Source organism: Rhineura floridana, chromosome 22, assembly GCF_030035675.1.
Source record: "Rhineura floridana isolate rRhiFlo1 chromosome 22, rRhiFlo1.hap2, whole genome shotgun sequence".
NCBI classification, from domain to species: domain Eukaryota; kingdom Metazoa; phylum Chordata; class Lepidosauria; order Squamata; family Rhineuridae; genus Rhineura; species Rhineura floridana.
This window is the reverse complement of record NC_084501.1, coordinates 3,675,388-3,693,652: the sequence shown is the minus strand read 5'-3', so window position 1 is coordinate 3,693,652 and position 18,265 is coordinate 3,675,388. Positions and strand designations below refer to the sequence as shown.

The 18,265-nt window shown below is 49.1% G+C and overlaps 1 protein-coding gene across 1 annotated transcript in view; it reads right to left on the bottom strand.

Annotated features, from left to right (window-relative positions):
* Positions 1-18,265, bottom strand: part of F11R (F11 receptor) — a 34,863-nt gene that overhangs the window by 1,054 nt on the left and 15,544 nt on the right. The window contains exons 2-8 of the mRNA XM_061606122.1: positions 12,564-12,623; positions 10,103-10,210; positions 8,656-8,793; positions 6,720-6,922; positions 5,697-5,799; positions 2,491-2,614; positions 590-629 (exon numbers count right to left, since the gene is read on the bottom strand). Of these exons, the coding sequence (XP_061462106.1) occupies positions 590-629; positions 2,491-2,614; positions 5,697-5,799; positions 6,720-6,922; positions 8,656-8,793; positions 10,103-10,210; positions 12,564-12,623 (776 nt within the window). The remainder of the gene's footprint in view (positions 1-589; positions 630-2,490; positions 2,615-5,696; positions 5,800-6,719; positions 6,923-8,655; positions 8,794-10,102; positions 10,211-12,563; positions 12,624-18,265) is intronic.

The window sequence follows — 18,265 nt, the reverse complement described above, 5'->3', positions numbered from 1 at the left end:
TGACATCTTGACTTGTAGCTTAGACATGGCCACTATCTTCTTTTTAGACCAGGAGTGGGGAACCTTTGGCCCTCCAGATGTTCATGAACTACAACTCCCATGAGCCCCAGCAAGCATGGCCAGAGATGATGGGAATTATAGTTCTGCAAAATCTAGAGCAGCCTTTCCCAACCAGTGTGCCTCCAGATGTTGTTGGACCACAATTTCCATCTTTCCTGACCATTGGCAATGCTGGCTGAGGCTGATGGGAGTTGTGGTCCAACAACATCTGGAGGCACACTGGTTGGGAAAGGCTGATCTAGAGGGCCAAACATTCTCCACACCTGTCTTAGAGTATCACCTGAGTTGGTGCACGCTGTATGAGAGAGAACCAAAACAGGTCCCCTCCATGAAATGCCACAGCCCACCTTTTGCACATTGGAATGCACAAGAGATGTGAGCTGTGCATCGTTTTTCCCAGCCAGAGACTGCAACGTGTTTTTGTGTAGCAACATGCCACCCATCACACCATTGCAACACCGAAAACCAGGACGCTTTGTGTCAGAAGGATTTCTGGGGAAAGAACAGAACAGGTTCCTCTTCTACTTACATCACTTCGGGTAGAAGGCTGGCTGTAAATGACCTTCTTACTGTTGGTGCTAAAACAGATGGAGAAAAGGGTTAAATGCAAGGATCTTGCAAAAGGGGAAGATATCCAGAAGGCGAGGCAAAATATGGAATGCTGAGGCTCTGACACCAGAGGCCCCCGTTGGGAGGCTGGCCCAGCAAGGCCCCTTCCTCAGGTCTTGCCCGCTTCCCCCCTCTGATGGCTGGAAACGAGGCCAAGGAGATCCCAGCAACTCCAGCCCGCATCCGAGTAGTTTCATGGCAGGAGGGGTGGGAGACGAGTAACTGCAGGCTGACAGGAGAACAGGGTGGCGGCAGCAGGCGACCCCTACCACAACCACCACCCCTCAACTGGGGACACGCTTCTACTCACTCTCTTCTTTCTGAAAAATACAAAAAGACGAAGAGGCAGACATCAGCCAACAAGGAAAGCTTCAGCTTTTCGGCCTGTTCCCTTCTTCCAGCTACACTGCAAGAGGGTCTTGGTCAGTCTTTGCCCAACTGGTGCCCAGCAGACGTTCTGGGCTACAACTCCCATCGGCTCCAGCACACCAAGCGGGCAAGGCTGACCTAGGTAGAGAATGCTCAACTCCACCCACCCACAGACACTTGTATCGAGGCTCGTGACTCACTGGGGATTAGAACTACACAGAACTGTCATATCGGGCAAAGTCCAGGGGCGCAAAATACTAACGTGTTGGAGAAGGTGTAGGAAATGAAAATTGCCAAGATGTTGATGCCCCTTCCCTATGAGGAATGGCGAGGGGCTAGTTTTTGGTGGAAAAAGTGGGTGACTTAAGAGGGAGATGACAATTATGCCAAGGTAGGGAGAAATTGGAGAGAGTAATTATCTTTGAAGTCAGGGGTCATCCGGGGCACTAGATTCAGGACAGGCAGCAAAGTACTTCTTCACACAAGGCATAATTATGTTGTGGAATTTAATGCCACAATGGCCCCCTGCCCCTGCAAAGGTATGTCGAGAAGTAGGGGTGCACATGCACAACCTCCCATGTGCTCCTCTCAGCCATCAGCATGCCAAGGTCTATGTTCTACTTCCACCGTTGGAGGCAATATATCTATAAATGCCCATTGCTAGGAGCTGCAAGTGGGGCGAGTGCGGTTGCACTCGAGTCTTGCTTGCATGACGCACCTGCTTGGCCATGGTCAGAACGGGACGCTGGACTGGTTGGGTCCCCTTTGGCCGGATCCTGCAGCCACACCCTTTTTAGGTTCTACACATTTGGCTGAACGTGCCTAGAAGCTTCTGCAGTCAGGAAGCCTGCCTGATCAGCACTCCTAAGCTCGTCCAGCAGAACGTGTGTAGCGGCGCCATCATGACTTTGGTGCTAAGTTCTGAAAGGGGCTGATGTCTGAACAGGGCTTTAAAAAGAGGATTAGACCAACTCGTGGAGGCGGAGGTCGGTCAAAGGTCCTTACTCGTGACTGCTAAGTGGCACATTAGTGGTCAGAGGCAGGGTACTACTGAATGCCATTCAATGGGGAATCACAGTGGGAGAGTACATTCCAGTTGGCCACTTTGGGAAGCGGGTGGACCTTGGTCTGCTCTTGTTAAGATCTGCTTCAGAGATCACTGACTCTTTGGAATGCTGCATGCTCTGAAACTAAACTACCTCACATGGTTGTTGTGAAGATAAAACTGGGGGGGAGAAAACCATGTTCTTCACCTCCTTGGGGGAGACCGTGGGATACTCTAAGTCGCCTAGAGACTGTTGGGTATGAGGCAACTAACAAATGAAATAAATAATAAAAAACAATCATATTAAATCTAACTCCAAACCCAGAAAAATCTTTCCAGGCTATCTCAGTGCAGAAAGCCACAAAATCCCAATTCCGCTTTATGCGACTGTTGATTAGCCCAAGCACGCAGCTGGCCACTTACTGCTGAAGAAGCCCCGACTGTAGGCAAACCAGATACCAAAGATCAACAGCGCTAGTACAATGAGAAGCACCACCACGGCTGCCACGATAGCGCCCACGTTGACTTCACCTGCACACAGGGAAAGACATAGAGCCCTTCAGTAACCCTCAGGAGGAGAGCGTCACACAACATGCTCCAAGAGTCAACACCTGTGCAGCCTCTATCACCTGTGGCTGACGTGGGAGGCAAGACTGACAGACAGGGAGAGACTGTTTCCTACTTATTATTTGATTTTGATTTATTTGATTTATATTTGACGTATATATTTATATATAATACCTAGGATTTGCCTTTCCCTTTACAGCAGGAGTGGCTAGCCTCTTTTTGTACAAAGGCCGCTATTGTCCTTGGCCAACCATCCAGGGGTACATGCCAGGAGTGTGTGTGCCCACCCCACATAAGGAGAGCCTGCTGGATCAAGCAAGTGGCCCATCTAGTCCAGCAGCCTGTTCTCACAGTGGCCAACACTTTCACACATCCATGGCATCCACAATTTCACAGGCACACAGCTCCTCTTCCTCAGCAATCATTGGAGGAGAGGGTTATTACTCCCTCCCACTCATCCAATAAGAATTACCCAATAACTGGGGAGAGGGTGATTTGCATCCCCATTAGAGCGCTAGGCTTGGCAGAGAGGTGGCTCGTTCTTTTTGTATTTGCTGCTTCCACAAAAATCAGTGGGGTGTTAAAAGGCTCAGGAACATTTACAGCATTACAAGCACTTACATTTATAGCAGTGATTTTTGCAACTACTGTGTAAGCTACTCCAATGGTATCTTCCTGTTGCAGCCTCCCAACAGGCAGCATGGCCAGTGGTCAGGGGGGATGAACCAGCACCAATGATTTGGGATGGATTCTTTTAAAAAATGGAACATATTCCATTGCCATATTTTTATGGAAGTTTTCCATTTTCAGAAATGCATTCTTCATGATAAAAATAAAACATACATAATAATGAATGAGCACAATACAGGGGAAAGTGGACAACATTAAAATGTAAATGTACTGCCTTCAAGTCGATCCCGACTTATGGCGACCCTATGAATAGGGTTTTCATGGTAAGCGGTATTCAGAGGGGGATTACCATTGCCTTCCTCTGAGGCTGAGAGGCACTGACTGGCCCATGATCACCCAGGGAGCTTCATGGCTGTGTGGGGATTCGAACCCTGGTCTCCCAGGTCGTAGGCCAACACCTTAACCACAACACCACACTGGCTGTCTAGCACTCCTGTACTGACCCAGAAAGGAAAAAGGAGGTTGATGTGTTTTAATTAACAGGTAAGGGCTGTCTCATACAATAACTCCTGTAGCCCATGACTGATCATGCTGGCTGGAGCCGAGGAGAGTTGGAGTCCAATAACATCTGGAGGACCCTGCAGGTTCCCCAGCCCTGTCCTCATTTCTTGCTGGTGGGGTAAAGGTTAAATAAAAATCCCAGAGGAAATGTAAATGTACTGCCTTCAAGTCGATTCCGACTTATGGCGACCCTATGAAGAGGGTTTTCATGAGGCTGAGAGGCAGTGACTGGCCCAAGGTCACCCAGTGGGCTTCATGGCTATGTGGGGATTCGAACCCTGGTCTCCTTAACCACTACGCCACACTGGCTCTCCTTGGGCAACATTAGTCAACTCTAAAACTGTAATTAACTTTTTTACACATGATAATCCCTGGGATGCACATATATTTAAGCATGCTGGCAAGCTAACATTAGCATGCTGTTTTTAGTGCCTTCATTTCTTCATAAAACCTAAATAATGTAAAGGGAAGTATTTGCAACAGATTGTAAGTATTCCAATAAAAATAATTTCCATGTACAACTATTGAATTTCTTTGAGTTCACTTTATTGGTCCCCAACCCTTCAAAACTCTAGAATTTCAGATCAACTACTTTGGACATTGAAAAGCCTTTCAAAATATTTATAGAACACATACAACTGACATGGCATAAATTTAATAACCAAAATTAAAGTCAGCCAAACATGTCAAATCAAGTCTCCATTGGATATATATAGCACAGCGGAAAGTTTTTCCAATTCAAATTTCTGTGGAAAACCAACAGGCCTGTTTTGTGGAATCAGAGAGGAAGCGATGGTGACCTGTCATGACATATTTGCAAACGCGCTTTGCAGATGAAACTGCTTGCATCCACTCCACTAGAGAGATTCTGTTTCCCTGGCATGTAGTGACATAGTCTAGTCTTGTCACTAAATCCCAGATCAACTTGTTATTCTGTTCCCCCAACACACACGCACACACCTTTACCACCTTTTAAGACATAGGGTTACTATTTACTGCACTCGCACAAGACTAGCCAAATTTCATTAATTGCTATCAACATTTGAATGCCTCTTTCTCATCAGGCACGCAGCCCTGGAAGTGGGTTACAATCAAAGAGAAACGTAATTACAGCCGCAAATCTAACCCCACATACCTGGGAGTAAGACCCATTGAACTCAGTTGGACTTACTTTTGAGTAGACATGGTTAGGATTGCCGCTGACCAACTGGACTTTTATTCTCATACTAATTTTCATGCTTGTTTCTTTCCATTTTTTTTTAAAAAATGAGGTTAACTGCTGTTGGTTTTGCTTTCAGCTAGTTACTTTTGTCATTTTGTACAGAGTTGATTTTTGTGTAAGCAGCTTTGTATATGTTTGTAGAAGATCAGGGTATAGGTTCATAAATAATGATTATTTCTTTATTACAATACTGTTTTAACAAGACTGTAAGCCTCCTTGGGGTCCATTTGATTTAAAAGTTGAAGTAAAAGTTTTCAAAATAAGTAAATAAAATGGTTGCCAGATGGCATTAAGAGCACATCTTGATCTCTGACCTCCTTAGAGTGTTGGTCTCCCCAGTACTATGTTTCCTTCAGAGGCAGACGTTTTTTTTCCAACTGTGAAGACATTTGGCTGCAGAACTGGCAACTAAGGCAACCCACCAGGCTACTTAAATGTAAATGTACTGCCTTCAAGTCGATTCCAACTTATGGCAACCCTCTGAATAGGGTTTTCATGAGGCTGAGAGGCAGTGACTGGCCCAAGGTCACCCACTGAGCTTCGTGGCTATGTGGGGATTCGAACCCTGGTCTCCCAGGTCGTAGCCCAACACCTCAACCACTACACCGCACTGGCTCTCACCAGGCTACTTACTGGTCTCCATACGCACAGTGTCAGATTTCTGCGGAGACCCAACGTTGTTCGCTGCCTCGCAGTAGTAGTCTCCAGTGTCAAAGGCAGTCGCAGGCTCAAAAGTCTGAAAGGGAGGGAGAGAAAAAGGGCTCTCAGCAGCGGTGTCTTCCCAGGATCTCCCCCCAAAGCAGTGGGACGGAAGCGGAAGCGAAGAGACTGCTAGAGCAGCAGTGCACACTAGTATGCTGCCCATTCACCTTTAAGCCATCGTTTAGTTTAACCGTGGTTTAAAGTGATGTGCAAACCAGGCCACAGTTACTTCTTGCCTTTCTTTTGTGCTTAGTATGAGGTGGGCTGTTCACCTCTTCCACCCCAACTTTCGGTCTCCTGAAGGCGGCCAAACGCAGGTTTCATGAAGCTCAGAAATCTCATTTCTCTCCCACTGGCTTTCCCTCCCCACATGCCCAACAAACCTCAGGGTGAAGGATTCCTTATTTTTGCACATGCACCCCACCCCCCAAGCACTCCAGTTGCTGGCCACTCCTGACCAAAGACCTCTGGCCTTCAAAACCTTGCCTGTGCAGAACTAAGGTTTCAGCAGGAATAAGGAATGTGAGAAGACAAGGTTCTCCCTTTCTTCAAGTACAGGAAAGGTTGCCACACAGAGGAGGGCCGGGATCTCTTCTCGATCATCCAAGAGTGCAGGACACGGAATAACGGGCGCAAGTTGCAGGAAGCCAGATTTCAACTGGACATCAGGAAAAACTTCCTAACTGTTAGAGCCATATGACAATAGAACCAATGACCTAGAGAGGTAGTGGGCTCTCCGATACTGGAGGCATTCAAGAGGCAGCTGGACAGCCACATGTGAGGGATGCTTTAAATTGGATTCCTGCATTGAGCAGGGGGTTGGACTTGATGGCCTTACAGGCCCCTTCCAACTCTACTATTCTATGATTCTTATCCTACCCTGCCCTCCCTCCAAAGTCACGGCACTTCGCAATGCAGAATTCTTAAGCAGAGGCCCCATTTATAAGATCATACCAGCACCCCCGTCTGGGTGTCGAGCGTGTAGGATGAATTCTTGAACAGGGAGTTGGTTTTGGAGTCCGTGGGCATTTCGATGTTGTCTCTGAACCACTTGAAAGTCGGAGGTGGGGATCCATCTGTCTCCACACAGCTGAGGACAGCTTTGTTGCCAATGGTGACCACTGAGGGCACCCGGGCCTTAGGCTTCGAGGGTGGGACTGCAAGGCCAAAAGACGCCATTAGAAAAAAGAACGCAGCCCGGGAACGCTCAGGAAGTGCCTCTGTGCCTTGGGTAAGGCAGAGGACAACTTGAAAGAAGCACACACCCAACTGCCCCTGAATCCTTTTCTGCTCCCAAGAAAACCACCCTTGTTTATGATGCCTTTGAGGAACCCTCCGGTTGAAATTTTGTTAGCACACCTGCTAGTCTTGTTATTCCCTAGATATTAGATCCGTGTGAGGACTGCATAAAAAACAGACCTCATCAGTACTGCACACAAACAATGTGTTACCATCTAAGTCATAGAGTAATAAATGGACTGCCTTCAAGTCGATCCTGACCTACGGGCGACCCTATGGATAGGGTTTTCATGGTAAGCAGCATTCAGAGGGGGTTTACCATTGCCTTCCTCTGAGGCTGAGAGGCAGTGACTGGCCCAAGGTCACCCAGGCAGCTTCATGGCTGTGTGGGGATTCGAACCCTGGTCTCCCAGATTGTAGCCCAACACTCTAACCACTGTGCCACACTGCCTCTTAAGTCCGTGGATTTCAGATGATCTAGTCTAACATTGGATATCATACACGTCTCCCCTTTAGCTGACAAACAACATGCAGGAAACCACACTTTTATAGGAAGAGAGGAAGCTGCCTTATGTGGAGTTTGACCATTGGTCCATCAAGCTCAGTGTTGCCTACACTGGCTGGCAGCAGCTCTCCACAGTTTCAAGCTGGGGACATTCCCAGCCGTACCTGAAGATGCCACAGACTGAACTCAAGACCCTCTGCATGCGATGCTTTGCCACTGAGCTATGGCCTGTACCATTCGATGCAACATCCACAATTGCTCACATTTAAAATTATAATATAATGCACCACAGCAACGCAACAGTTGAAGATACAACCATATACAACTGAGCTGTTTTCCTAAACAAAGCTGCCACCTTTGTTTCCCTAAAATGCAATACATCAGAAACTTTGGCACACTGCATTTTTTTTTGGGGGGGGGGAATACGGTGACAGTCACAACTGCAGCCTCTAAGGGGTTCAGGGAGCAATGGCCCACCCCCACAGGCCCTGGGTAAAACCACAGACACACTAGCCCTCTATTCCACAAGCCCTCCAAAATAAAACTGTCTTAACAATATGGCCGGGAGGCTGAGAATGGGAGGGTCAGACAGAATTCCCAGGAGAGTGAGTTCCAAAGCCTGGTGCTGTGGATAACAAGGCCCTGTCCCACGGTGCCACTCCACCTAATCTCTGACAGCAGGGGGGCATCTAGCAGGTCTCAGCCAATGGCCCAAGGGAGCAGGCAGGCTCACATGGGAGAAAGCAGACCTTAAAAGAGATCCCTGCTCCCAGGCTGTTTAAGGCTTCACTGACAAATGGAGAGCCAGTAATAACATGTTTTGAGTGATTCCAGTGGCAGACTGGTACAGGCATATTCTGGCTTTTAAATCGGCGAAAGGCAGGTTGTTGCACAAAAAGCAAAAAGGGGGGGGGTTGGAGGAGGGGAAGAATCTTACAAGCATCTTCTGTTTTATCTATGAAATGTTGGAGAGAGTGCTTCAGTCAGCCAGTTAATAATATTAAACAAGGAAATAATAATTCCTCAATAACTGGCTGTTTGACGCAAGATGCAGGATTATCATACCAAGCTAGTTCGCTGGGGCTTGAGCATCTGTAAACAAGAATCAGGGCTATGCAGGATTCGGGACATGCACAAAATGTGTACCTTGAACAACGAGTTGAACTCTGGATTGAGAAAGCGCAGAGCCAATGACCTCACAGGTATATAAGCCTGAGTCTTTGCGAGTTACCGACTTGAAATAGAGCTCATTGGGATAGTAAGTAACACGGTCTTTGTGGGCGTCTGCAAAGAAAAGAAGCCCATCAGAGCAGTAGCAAGCATTCAGGAACAAAGCTCTTCCAGGGAATACTCGAGGACGGACAAGCTGTGGATTGTGATGCTTTTACGGCAGCAGTGGGGTGCCTCCAGCCCACAGGCCTCATTAGGCCTAGTAGGGGTCGTAAATTGGGCTGCAAGGCACCTTCCCCAAGCCACGCCCATCCACCCCTCACCGCATGCAACATCAGGTGTGGGGGCAGATAAACAACTGAGAGCTTTAAAACGCAGTCCTGATGTTACTTGGCAAGGGGGGCAAGGATTTGAAAAGTCCCAGGACAACTAGCCAAGAACACCAAATTCTTGAGTAGCCTTTACGCCAAGAGAATCCCTAACCTGCCTTAGAGGCTCAGTTTCAGGTACAAACACTCAAAATCAGGAGACTGCTAGATGAAAGTTGTGGCAAGGAGGATGGATGCCCAACAGTAAGTAAGCCCCCAGCATCAAGGCTCAGCGCCACAAGGCAGCCAGGTTGGGCACTGGCCGAGGGCCCCTGCAGATGGGGCCGGGAGGGTGGGCTCACGCTCCGCGATCCCTGCCAGGTTGCGGGCTGCAACTGGACGGTGGTGTGGATTACAGAGCAGGGGCTCCACTCTCCCAGCTGACATCATCCCCACACGCACAGCTGGCACACGCTGAAATACGCCTGGTCAGGCCACCTCTTATGTCACCATATTAATGTCCTCTGTGTGTGTGCCTGACACCTCCCCCCCACCATCTTGGGTGAGGACAGCCATGCGCACTGACTTAAATACGCGGGGGCATGCCACCTGTTAAGTGTGTGAACATGTGCCTGCACACACGCAGGGGGAAGTGGGGCCCCACAAAGGGCTAGTGCCGCGGGCCTGCAGTAAGCTGAGGGCCTGCGGCAGACTGAGGCCAGCCCTGCCAGCATCCCCCTCTCCCTGCATCGCAAAACCTGAATTTACACCTCTCACAACCAGAGTGGTGGCCTCATGCAGGATCAAATCCTAGATGACAGAGGCTCTCCTGCTCACCTACTTGGCATTAAGCAGCACACTTTTAAGATCCAATGAGTTGTTGATATGATTGCCAATATCCCAAGACTGGCAGAAGGACTGGAAGTGTGTGCCAGGGGAACAAGACACAATTGTCTGACCTTCCTCCCCAACTGACATACCTCCCTCTGCTTAAGATCCATAGGGGCAGAGAATAAGGAGAAAAGGGTTTCCGCTGGAGCGGTAACAAGGCCCTCACCCCTGTTCAGAATTAACTCACACTCCTGAGGACAAACACACACAGTTTAACTACACACCTGTGAGAGCGTTCTCATAGTAGACAAAAGCGGGGATGCCATCCTTCTCAAATTTCCACTCTACGCGCTTTGGGGAGCCCTGCTGTGCTTTGCAAGGCAAACGTGCATCTAGATTTTTTACAAAGGAAGGAAAGAGATAAGAGGAAATGCAGAAAAGCATCGCATTAGGACACATATTACAGAACACTTTGACACAAGTCCCTAGAGAAATATTGGTGGAACCACAGTCCACGCACCAGCCAGCTGCCATGGGGGTGGAACAACTGAGCTGCTTTTCTCTACCATCAAAGTATCCAGAAGCAACTTATGGGACAAGCACAAGTGGAATACATCCAACAGTGTCATTAAACATACATGATTGTATATATTTTTTAGAAATCTCCCTTTGGGGACACTTCATGCAAAGCCCCACCTCTCCCAAGATCAGGCAGTCCCCTCTAGAGTTTCCGGCCCACACACAGCTTTCACCCCAGCATTAACTTCACTGAGCTTCTTATGCAACAGGCTTCTCAGCCCTAATTTGCACACCCTGAGAGCCTGCTCAGCTGGTTATCAGGAGGATGTGTCCCCAAAGCTTCACAAAGCCAGAGTACTTCCACTTCGGTGGCAGTTCAAGGCCTCCGCCTAAATGTGTAACAGTTGTCCTATCCAGATTACAGCCTCTGATTGCACCAGTTGCAGGACTGGTGAGGCAGAGGATGGCCAAGGTTATGAGGCCCTTAAACAATCCCAGGATTACTGCGCCAAACCCCCAGAGAACACTTGACTATACTAGCAGCAAAACAGTGTGAGTTCTCTCGTCTACTGCAAGACAGATTGATATATTTCAGTTACAATCTTGTGTCTGTGGTTTTTATTACTGATTATGCTTTGTTCCCAGGCTTAATGGACTGCTAATGGGCAAATCTGGACCCAAACTGGAGAACCCAACACTGGCGCACTGGCCAGGAAGTGGCCTTGTAGGCCCTAACACCGCTTGGGTCCCCAAATAAATACCAAGCACATACATGGCTATGGATGCTTGCCTTATTTTATTTATTTAATGTATATCCCACCCTTCCTCCCAGAAGGTGCCCAGGGCGGCAAACAAAAACACTAAAAGCACTTTAAAAATTCTGAAATCAAAAGACTTCCAAACATATTATTTTTACTTTTACTTTTTCTACAAAAAATGGTGATGATGATTCTCAAGCAAATGCGCTCAGCGCCAGGTCAGCAGAAGTCAACACCCATTTTATTCTTGTAGTCATGATGATGCTATGATTTAAGTCAGTTTAAAATGCAAAACTGTACATGCTCGGAGAATTTTTTTTAAAACAAAAAATAAGGGCAGCAAACTGTTTTTTGCTCCAGCGTATCAAGAATTTATAAACAGTTGTAGAGCATGGGATGGCTGGGGGCAGAATGGAAGAACAGAAATGTTAATTGCATGTTTCACAAAGTAGTACGCTTAGTTGTGTAAAGGGGGGTGCCCTGTAAGACCATTAAATCCAGGGTCTAAAATTATTCAGCCGTGCAACTGAAAGGGGTGGGGGGGGGAGAGAATGAACAATGGAGCGGGATATGGCTGGGTTCTGGGGTGGGGCTGTTCCAGAGGCGTGGAAGAGTACTGCCATCTTGGGTGGAGGAGTTGTGGGGTAAAGCCCCAGGGTGAACCCTGCCAGATTTGAGTGTTTGGGAGGACAGGAGAGAGAGAGAGGAAAAGAAGGAGACACACAGAACCAGGGAAAAACTGAACCCTGTACATTCCCTGGGCTGGCCCTGCAACACAGCATGGGGAAGTGACCTGCTTCAGCTAACATCGTAAATAGGGCTGCAGAGGGGAAAGCAGTTGAAGCCAGAACTGGTGCCTGAATAGAGCAGCAAAACTTTGGGCATCTCCCATCAGCAAAATGGCAAACCCAGCCATTGTGGGCTACGGCTCGCATTAGCCCTAGCCAATACAGCCATATAGGTTGTCACATAGAGGAGGACCGGGATCTCTTCTCGATCATCCCAGAGTGCTGGACATGGAATAATGGGCTCAAGTTGCAGGGAGCCAGATTTCAACTGGACATCAGGAAAAACTTCCTAACTGTTAGAGCCATACAACAATGGAACCAATGACCTAGGGAGGAGGAAGGCTGTCTGACACTGGAGGCATTCAAGAGGCAGCTGGACAGCCATCTGTCGGGAATGCTTTAATTTGGATCCTGCATTGAGCAGGGGGTTGGACTGGATGGCCTTACAGGCCCCTTCCAACTCTACTATTCTATGATTCTACACACCCAGGCAGCAGGTCTGTACGATGCTGGGGCTGATGGGATTTGTAGTCCAAAACATCTGGAGGATGCCATTACAGAAGGCTGCTGCAGGGATTTCAAGGGCTAACCAGCAGGCAGAGTGAAGGGCTCAGAAACCCTTCATCATCCTCTGGAAAATGAGAGGCCAAGAGAAGACAGTCACCGCTCTCAGGACTTACCGCTGTTCTCAGGAACTTCAACGACTGTCACCTGTGACTGCTGGGCTGATATCAAGGACCCTGTAAGGGAAGAGAGACGTTTAAAGTTGTCACCTTCTGCAGACAGTGCCTCCCTTCAGGAGCAGAAGACGGCAACAAGTGACCGAAGAGGTGTCACCCTGGAAAGACTAGATCAGCCTTCCTCCAACTCAGTACCTTCCAGATGTTGTTGCAGCACAACTCCCACCAGCCCTGACCATTGGCCATGCTGGCTGGAGCTGATACAAGTTGGAGCCCATCATCACCTGAAGGCCACCAGGATGGGGAAGGCTAGATATTTCCTAAACAGAGAAAAGGATTTCCTTGCAGACAAACAGTCACCAACCTTACTCATGCAGTAAAGAATATTTGCACATACCTTGGTTGGTACCAGGAATAACAGAACAGTAAAACCTATGACTCAACTGTTAACATTGTGGCAGGCGCTTGGCACAGGTGGGTGAAATGAGAAGCGGGAAGCAAAGGAGGAGAAGAAAGGGAGAAGCCTTATGCAAACATGTTTGATGAAGGAGTGTTAAGTGAGACAAGCAGTCCTTGGGTGACCTGCCGGCCCAAGGAGGGCATGTCTCAGGACCCCTTCCAACCCTCGAGATTGCTAGGAGGCATGCGCCCTCCATGACTGGCCCTGGAGTGCACTTGCATTAAGGCAGCCCTTGCTCACCTGGCACCCTCCAGTTATTCTGGACTACAACTCCCATCAAAACAGCTGTGCTGGCTCCAGCTGGAATCCAGAACGGCCGTGCTGGCTGGGGTGCAAACCATCTGGAGGGCAGCAGGATGGCAAGGCTGCATTAGTGCATCCATACAATCGCCACTGCTCAAGTTGCTTCCAGAACCAGAAAATCAAAACCTAACACAAAAAATCAACAAAACAGACTCTGACCAGGAAGAGGGAGGTACCTTAGGGAAGGCTTGGGATGGAGCAGGAAGAAAAAAAGGGCAAGGAAGAGGTTAATCAGCCTTCAGCCAGCCCCCCCCCCATGGTGGAATTTCCTGCTTTGCCGGTTGCAGCTTCACCTCTTCTCCCCCCCCCCGCACTCATTACTCACTTCGGTGTTAGAAGAAACTGACCCAGCCTGCCAAAACCAACCACTTTCTCATTTGTGAGCATGGAGGAGGCGGGAGGTTGCAGACTTTGAACTTCCTCCCATTTTTCATCCACAAACTATGACTCTGTAGAATGACCTCATCTGCATCATCAGCTGCTCTTATCAGGCAATTTTGCCAGCAGGTACCTGTTCCCCCAGGCCACCAAGTGCCAAATGCATTCATATCCTGTTCTGCCCTGCCCATAAAGGTGCTCAGATCTACATGAACACGGTCACCGTACACAAGTGTCCTGCTCTAGATTTGTGTTGGCTTTCCATTATGTGCTGCCTCCTGGGGGGGGGGGGGAGGGAGGGGAATGAAAAAATTAATAAGAATTGACTGGTGCAATCTGCCTTACATTCCTGTAGTAGGGTTTTTTATTATTTATTTATTTATTTATTTATTTATTTATTTATTTAATTACATTTCTAGACCGCCCTATAGCAGAAAGCTCTCAGGGCGGTGTACAACAAATAAAATCACAATTAAAATATGAGCAAGTGTGGAAAAAATATATATATATAGTACAATTATAAAACATTAATAAAATTGCCATTGAGATTTAAATTAAGATCATATTAAGTTTAAAATGTTAAATTAAAATATTTAAAAATTTACAAAATTTAAAAAGCCTGGGCAAAAAGGTAAGTTTTTACCTGGCGCCGAAAAGATAACAGAGAAGGCGCCAGGCGTATCTCGTCTGGGAGGGCATTCCATAGTTCGGGGGCCACCACCGAGAAGGCCCTAGATCTAGTTGTTGATCTCCAGGCCTCTTTATGGGTTGGGACCCGGAGAAGGGCCTTCGACGTCAAGCGTAGTGAACGGGTAGGTACATAGCGAGAGAGGCGCTCCATCAGGTATTGCGGTCCGATGCCATTTAGGGCTTTATAGGTAAGAACCAACACTTTGAATCTGGCCCGGAAACATATCGGTAGCCAGTGCAGCTGCGCCAGGACAGGTGTTATATGGTCAAATTTCTTTGTCCCAGTGAGAACTCTGGCCGCAGCATTTTGCACTAGCTGAAGTTTCCGAACCGTCTTCATAGTAGCCCCACGTAGAGTGCATTACAGTAGTCCAATCTAGAGGTTACCATAGCATGGATAACTGAGGCAAGATGCTCCTTGCTCAGATAGGGTCGTAGTTGGGCTACCAGCCGGAGCTGGTAGAATGCATTCCGTGCCACCGAGGCTACCTGAGCCTCAAGTGACAGGAGCGGATCTAATAAGACCCCCAAACTACGTACCTGTTCCTTTAGGGGGAGTGTAACCCCATCTAGGACAGGTCGAACGTCAACCATCTGGGCAGAGGGTCCTCCCACCAACAGCATCTCAGTCTTGTTAGGATTGAGTTTCAGTTTATTAGCTCTCATCCAGCCCATTATTGCGGCCAGGCAGCGGTCTAGTACATCAACAGCCTCACCTGACGAAGATGAAAAGGAGTAGTAGAGCTGCGTATCATCAGCATATTGCTGGAAACGCACTCCAAAACTCCTGATGACCTCACCCAGCGGCTTCATATAGATATTAAAAAGCACGGGGGACAGAACTGAACCCTGCGGGACCCCATATTGGAGTACCCAGGGACTCGAGTAATGTTCCCCCAGCATCACCCTCTAGAGACGATTCCCGAGATAGGAGCAGAGCCACCGCCAAGCAGTGCCTCCCACTCCTAAATCCGTAAGTCGCTCCAGAAGGATACCATGGTCGATGGTATCAAACGCCACTGAGAGATCAAGGAGAACCAACAGAGTTACACTCCCTCTGTCTTTCTCCCGACAGAGGTCATCATACAGGGCGACCAAGGCCGTTTCTGTACCAAACCCCGGCCGAAAGCCCGATTGAAATGGGTCTAGATAATCAGTTTCATCCAAGAGAGCCTGGAGTTGGCGAGCGACCACATGCTCTAGAACCTTGCCCAGGAATGGGACATTTGCTACTGGCCTATAGTTGTCCAAATTATCAGGGTCCAAGGAGGATTTTTTTAGGAGCGGTCTCACCACCGCCTGTTTCAGGCAGGGTGGGACCACTCCCTCTCGTAAAGAGGCATTAATCACCTCCTTGGCCCAGCCGGCTGTTCCATTCCTGCTAGCTTTTATTAGCCATGAGGGGCAAGGATCCAGAGCAGAAGTGGTCGCCCGCACCTGTCCGAGCACCTTGTCCACATCCTCGAGCTGTACCAACTGAAACTCATCAAATAAAACAGGACAAGACTGTGCTCTGGACACCTCATTAGGATCAACTGCTACAATAATGGAGTCAAGGTCCCGGCGGATGTTCATGGTCTTATCACAAAAGTGTCGCGCAAACTCATTACAGCGGGCAATTGATGGTGTTATTGCGTCCTGGGGACCAGAGTGTAAAAGTCCCCGGACAACTTTATAAAGTTCCGCTGGGCGGTTAAGGGATGACTGAATAGAGACAGCAAAGTATTGCTTCTTTGCTGCTCTCACTGCCTTCACATAGAGTTTGGTAGAGAGCTTCACAAGTGCATGATTACAGCCGTCGGGAGTTCGCCTCCATTTGCACTCAAGCCGTCTCCTTTCTTGCTTCATCACTCTTAGCTCCGGAGTAAACCAGGGAGCCAATTGAGCTCTGCAACGGAGAGGGCGCACCGGGGCGATCGTGTCAACTGCCCGGGCCATTTCCGTATTCCACAGCATGGCCAGGGTTTCGACAGGACCATCAATTCTATCAGCCGGAAAATTCCCTAGAGCCATCAGAAAACCCTCAGGATTCATTAGTCTCCGGGGACGGACCATCTTAATTGGTCCTCCACCCTTGCAGAGGGGAGAAAACAGTGTGAGTCTAAACCTTAATAGGCGGTGATCTGACCATGACAAAGGAATAGATGAAAAATCCCTCACTCTCAGATCACCATCCCCTAATCCAGTGGCAAAAATCAAGTCCAGAGTGTGCCCCAACACATGCGTAGGGCCAGTAACAAATTGAGACAGCCCCATGGCTGTCATGGAGGTCATGAAGTCTTGAGCTGCTCCAGATAAAGCGGCCTCAGCATGAATGTTGAGATCCCCCAATACCAAAAGTTTGGGGGAACGCAACAATAGATCCGAGACCACCTCTGTCAGCTCAGTTAGGGAGGCTGTTGGGCAGCAGGGTGGACGGTACACCAACAGAATTCCCAGTCTGTCTCGCTGACCCAACGTTATGTGCAGACACTCTAGACCATTAGCCATCTGGATAGGGTGCCTAACAAGAGGGATGGAACTTCTATAGACCACAGCGATTCCCCCTCCCCGACCCTCGGATCTACCCAGATGCTGAACCGAATACCCAGGTGGGCACAACTGGGAGAGATTAATACCTCCCAGATCGCTCACCCAGGTCTCGGTAATACATGCCAGATCGGCCACCTCATCCACAATTAGGTCATGGACGAGGGAGGTTTTATTATTTACCGATCTGGCATTAAAAAGCAGCAACTGGAGATCCGAGGTTTGGCTGATAGAACTACCAGCAATCCTGTGGGTGTGGGGAGGACCGGAACACGTCACAGCCACCAGTTGTCTGGGGCGAGTTCCCCTTAACGGGCATGTCCTACTCACAGCGCCATACCTCCCATTACCCGTCACTACACTAATAGGGGCCCCCTTTGGTCCTCCCTCCCACAACACTGTCCTCTCGCCCAGGCACATAACAAAAATAAAATAAATAATAAAACTCATGGCATATACACACAATCACACACTCACTCATACAACCCACTCATACATTCAGACAACACAGCAGCATCCGAGGAGCTTCAGCAGCCGATAATCCGTAGTAGCTGATGTAATGGGACCCAAGAACGATAGACAGCAATGACCCCCAACCTGGTGATAATGACAGCAGCAACGGTGGCATACACCTCAGAAGAGGCAACAGCAGCACTTCAGTCTCGCATTCCAGGACAGCCCAACGGCAGCAACAGAAACGTCCACGCCCTGATCAGGATCAGGCCTGGGGCCTGGTCCTGCCAGGCAGAAGTCCCTCTGGGAAGGGTGGTGGAGGTGGTGGTCCCACGGCGGCAGCAGCAGCAGCAGCAGCAGAGCAGCAGCAAGAGCAGCAGCAGCAGCAGCAGCAAGAGCAGCAGCCTCTCCTTCCCTTGGGGCGATGGTCTCTTTCTCCTGCAGGGCCTGGGTCTCCCAGGCCACCTCAGCCAGCCGGCTTATGTATCCCTCCAAAGAGGGACAGGTGGTAAGAATCAGTCCTGGCTGGCTGGGTACCTGGGGCCTGGTCCTGCCAGGCAGAAGTCCCCCTGGGAAGGGTGGTGGAGGTGGTGGTCCCACGGCGGCAGCAGCAGCAGCAGCAGCAGAGCAGCAGCAAGAGCAGCAGCAGCAGCAGCAGCAAGAGCAGCAGCCTCTCCTTCCCTTGGGGCGATGGTCTCTTCCTCCTGCAGGCCCTGGGTCTCCCAGGCCACCTCAGCCAGCCGGCTTATGTATCCCTCCAAAGAGGGACAGGTGGTAAGAATCAGTCCTGGCTGGCTGGGTACCTGGGGCCTGGTCCTGCCAGGCAGAAGTCCCTCTGGGAAGGGTGGTGGAGATGGTGGTCCCACAGTAGCAGCAGCAGCACAGCAGC